The 3,633-nt window shown below is 36.1% G+C and overlaps 1 protein-coding gene across 1 annotated transcript; it reads right to left on the bottom strand.

The window, feature by feature from the left end:
- Nucleotides 1-2,292: 2,292 nt before the first annotated feature.
- Nucleotides 2,293-3,429, bottom strand: Smp_147710 (putative kunitz-type protease inhibitor; the record flags this gene model as incomplete). Its single annotated transcript, XM_018795468.1, has 2 exons — nucleotides 2,293-2,471; nucleotides 3,357-3,429. The coding sequence occupies 2 exons, from the start codon at nucleotides 3,427-3,429 to the stop codon at nucleotides 2,293-2,295; spliced, it is 252 nt and encodes an 83-aa protein (XP_018649778.1).
- Between the last annotated feature and the right edge of the window lie 204 nt (nucleotides 3,430-3,633).

Here is a 3,633-nt window from a genome sequence, read left to right as displayed (position 1 = left end):
ACGTCTTCCTTCAACATATATTACATCGAGGGACAACATCACGATAGTCTGTACAATGTCTACAAGTCATTTAATTACCACAATCACAAATAAAGGAATTTCTTAGTAGTCTCATTTGTTGTAGTCGCTTAATTGTTAAGTCTTCTCTAAAATTCTCTGTAAACCGATCGTACATGAGCATCAGGCACTGAAATTGGCACCGTGACCTTGAAATCCCTCAAACGCTTCTGATTGTCTCGTACATAAATTATAGTCTCGCCAAGGTTTCCAGGTTTTGACATTCTGATAACTTCTGCATTTGTATTATAAAGATGTGTTATTGAACTGAAATGTTTGCTTATAGGACTTTATAACTGGAACTGTGTGATTGAGCATTACTTTCTTTGAATTTGTTATTTCAAGACATAATTATTTTGTGTATAACTTTTGCATATAATTGAAAGCACGAGTCAATTGAACCTAGACCACCAAGGAAAACCTAGAAGAACTGGACGGCCGTTTCGTCCTATTGTGGGGCTCCTAAGCAGTGCTCATCCACGATCCCGCCTCGCGAGATTCGAACCCTGTCTCGCGTCATAGCACTTGACTGACAGACCACTGAGCCGGCATCCGATGGTGTTTATGTCTAACTTCGAATCTCTCGAGGTGAGATCGTGAATGCGAACTGCTGAGGAGTCCCATAATAGGATGAAACGGCCATCCAGTGCTTGTAGGTTTTCCATTGCGGTCTAGCTTCAATCGACTCATGATTTCAACTTTGAAAATAACAAATATATCTTAGAGTTATCATGTCAAGTTATCATAATAATATCATTTTATATCACAGTGTCATTGTCCATTACATTACAATTTCAGTTCAGCTGCAATGAACCCCTTTGTAAATCAGTAACAGTTTTTCCAATACTTCATCACACCTGAACACCGATAAGGTTTCCTACAGAGTACGAACTGTCGCTATCCGATTCCTGAATTTTTTCTACAGCCGGGAACTACGCTTCAAACACTTCGGTGTCACTTTCACAATACGGTTTGCATTCCTTAAGTAGTCTAGCAAATGAACGTGAACCGAAATAAAACAAGATAGGGCATGAGAAATTTTGGTGCTTTTTATTAAGGCGAAGATATTGTCATGGACTATCTTGGATGTTAAGTGTTTTCAACATCAATTTCCTTACACATTTATACGAGATTTTACCAGCTTTGTTATCAATAATTACGTAACCATTAAAATTGAGTTTGTAATTTACTTTTAAAGATAACGGCCTGGTCTAAACTTTTCGAAAATACTTATTCATCCTGTCACCTAATATGAGTCATCTTTAGGCTAGTTTCAAGCGCGACCTAAATAGGGATTTTAATTTGGTGTAATAAAGCACACTCACATATGGGAAACTTATAACATCATTAATTGTTACCTGTTGAATGTGCAAGTAGACAATCTTTCTCATAGTTTTGCATTTATGTTTTGCTACGGACGGTACAGATAGTGTGTTTCAAAAAGTACAAAACTCACATAAGTAGTTGAGAGACAGGGAATATAACGTCCTACTTACAGCGTAAAAAACAAATGTGTCGGGGAATATCAACTACTAACGAAGTTCACTAATTCATTCGTCTGTACTCAATTAACATCAAACACATTCTCAAATGATGACCAAATAAAGTAAAATGAAATTTTCTCACTCATTACGTAGGTTGATTATGCCGTGAAAACGATTTCGTTTCTGTTGCATGCGGAACGATATAGATATGAACTAATCTACATTGATGAATCACTGTTTCCTCTGTTTTTATCGAGGTTACACATGCGACGTGTATTTCGATTGGTTTATTTCGTACGTTTAGCAAAAATATAGTGAAAGGCAGTTTTTTCACGAAATAACAAAGTAAAACTTAAATATACAATGTATTAGTTAGTACGCTACTTAGACGCTCCATTACGATGTCTACATGCTGATTTGAATTAATGCCAATGCGTTACATTGTCGTCTTACAACTAACAAGACTAATTTGTTGCATCTTTTCTATTATCTCTTGTTAGTGCTGGTCTCAAGGTAGATGTATTAACCGGAAAATTTCTATCAGAAAATCAAAATAAATTATATCATGAAGTTACACGACAAGGATATGAATTTTGATTCCTGTATTGCTGATGAAATGCAAACAAGGCAATGTCAATAGATTTAGAAAACGCATGTATTTTTATGCAGATTTATTTTAATGTTTAATAATGTCATGTTCGTTACTTCAGTTTGCAACATTCACCGTGATAAGGTTCTTCGTTGGTTTATGCTATTTGCGTTTTTTAACCACACAATACCATTCACATGCAATTTTCGTTCGAAAATTGTTTCGATCGCTATTACGTCCTTTGTAGAAAAATTGAATACATTGATTCTTGGATTTGTCATAGTAGAATCTCGTTAGATTTGAGTCGCCTTTTCCTATTTGCGGCGGCTGAAGACACTGCTCTAGAATAAATTACGAAAAAATAAAAGCAATCAATGACAATAGCAGAGAACAATGCACGAATTCAATATTATTTGCACAAAATCGTGCAGAGTTTAGTGAAAACTGAGAGAACTGAGATAAGCGGCCTTTGCTCCACGATGGGGGGTAACAGGCGTAGGTAAGTAGGTAAGTAAGATCACTCAGTGATGATCAATATTATTCGCACAAAATCGTGTATACATTTTAGTGATAACTGAGAGCGAACGTGCACAATTTTTAGTTGCTTGCTTTCACACTGAAATTTTTGCTAGAAAAGTTATGGAGAAATTCACAAACATATGATACGGCAAAACACTAAAATTGATATCGAATAACAGTTCTGATGGAACAGTTTTTTTCTCGCATTTATTTTCTCTCGCATAGTATTTTTCCTAAGATTTCATATCAGTGGGGAACCGACCGCCTTCCAGACAATGAATGAGGCATATTGCATGTTATGCCATCTGATTCATGTTGTTGATTTCTGTATACACCGAAATTCGTGTACATGAAATTTAGTTGAACCGCGTAATTATACGTTGTGCTTTGATATGGATATGCATGAAAAACTCTATGAGCTATCTTTGACCATGATGATCTGACAAGTCGAGGAGCTTGAATATTGCTTTTTCATGAAAAATCATTTCATCATGCAAGTTGAAACGGTCGAATTACTCCCGTACTTCTTATATATGGATTAACAGGTTTTCCATCGCCGCTGTCAAACATTCATATCACTGTTTCTTTAAAGTACTTCAAATGAGTCTGATTCACGGAATTCAACTAACACATTCAACACGATAAACTACGAAACACAGTGCGGTATTGCGAAAGCGATGAAATGAAAGTGCACGATATTGACTTACCACGAAGACTCGCACACAGTACAAGGTGACAAACAACAAATAGGACCAGCACAATCAACAGCTTGACTTCCATTCTTCAGATTACGTTATGATTTTGTGTGGAATGTGATTGCATTTCATCGTGAGCAATTTATACTCACAGAAATTTGGATTCACCAATCGTTGTTAGTTCGGCTTCCATCGATTTATTTAAGGTCAACGAACCTATAATTCCCTAACAATCGTCTGTTATTTACAGGGTCTACGTTTGAACCCAACGAAGCAACCTAAATATACT

The sequence above is a fragment of the Schistosoma mansoni genome, chromosome 2 (assembly GCF_000237925.1).
Source record: "Schistosoma mansoni strain Puerto Rico chromosome 2, complete genome".
In the NCBI taxonomy this organism is placed as follows: domain Eukaryota; kingdom Metazoa; phylum Platyhelminthes; class Trematoda; order Strigeidida; family Schistosomatidae; genus Schistosoma; species Schistosoma mansoni.
Note: the sequence above shows the minus strand (reverse complement) of the source record. Positions and strands in the feature narration are given on the sequence as shown.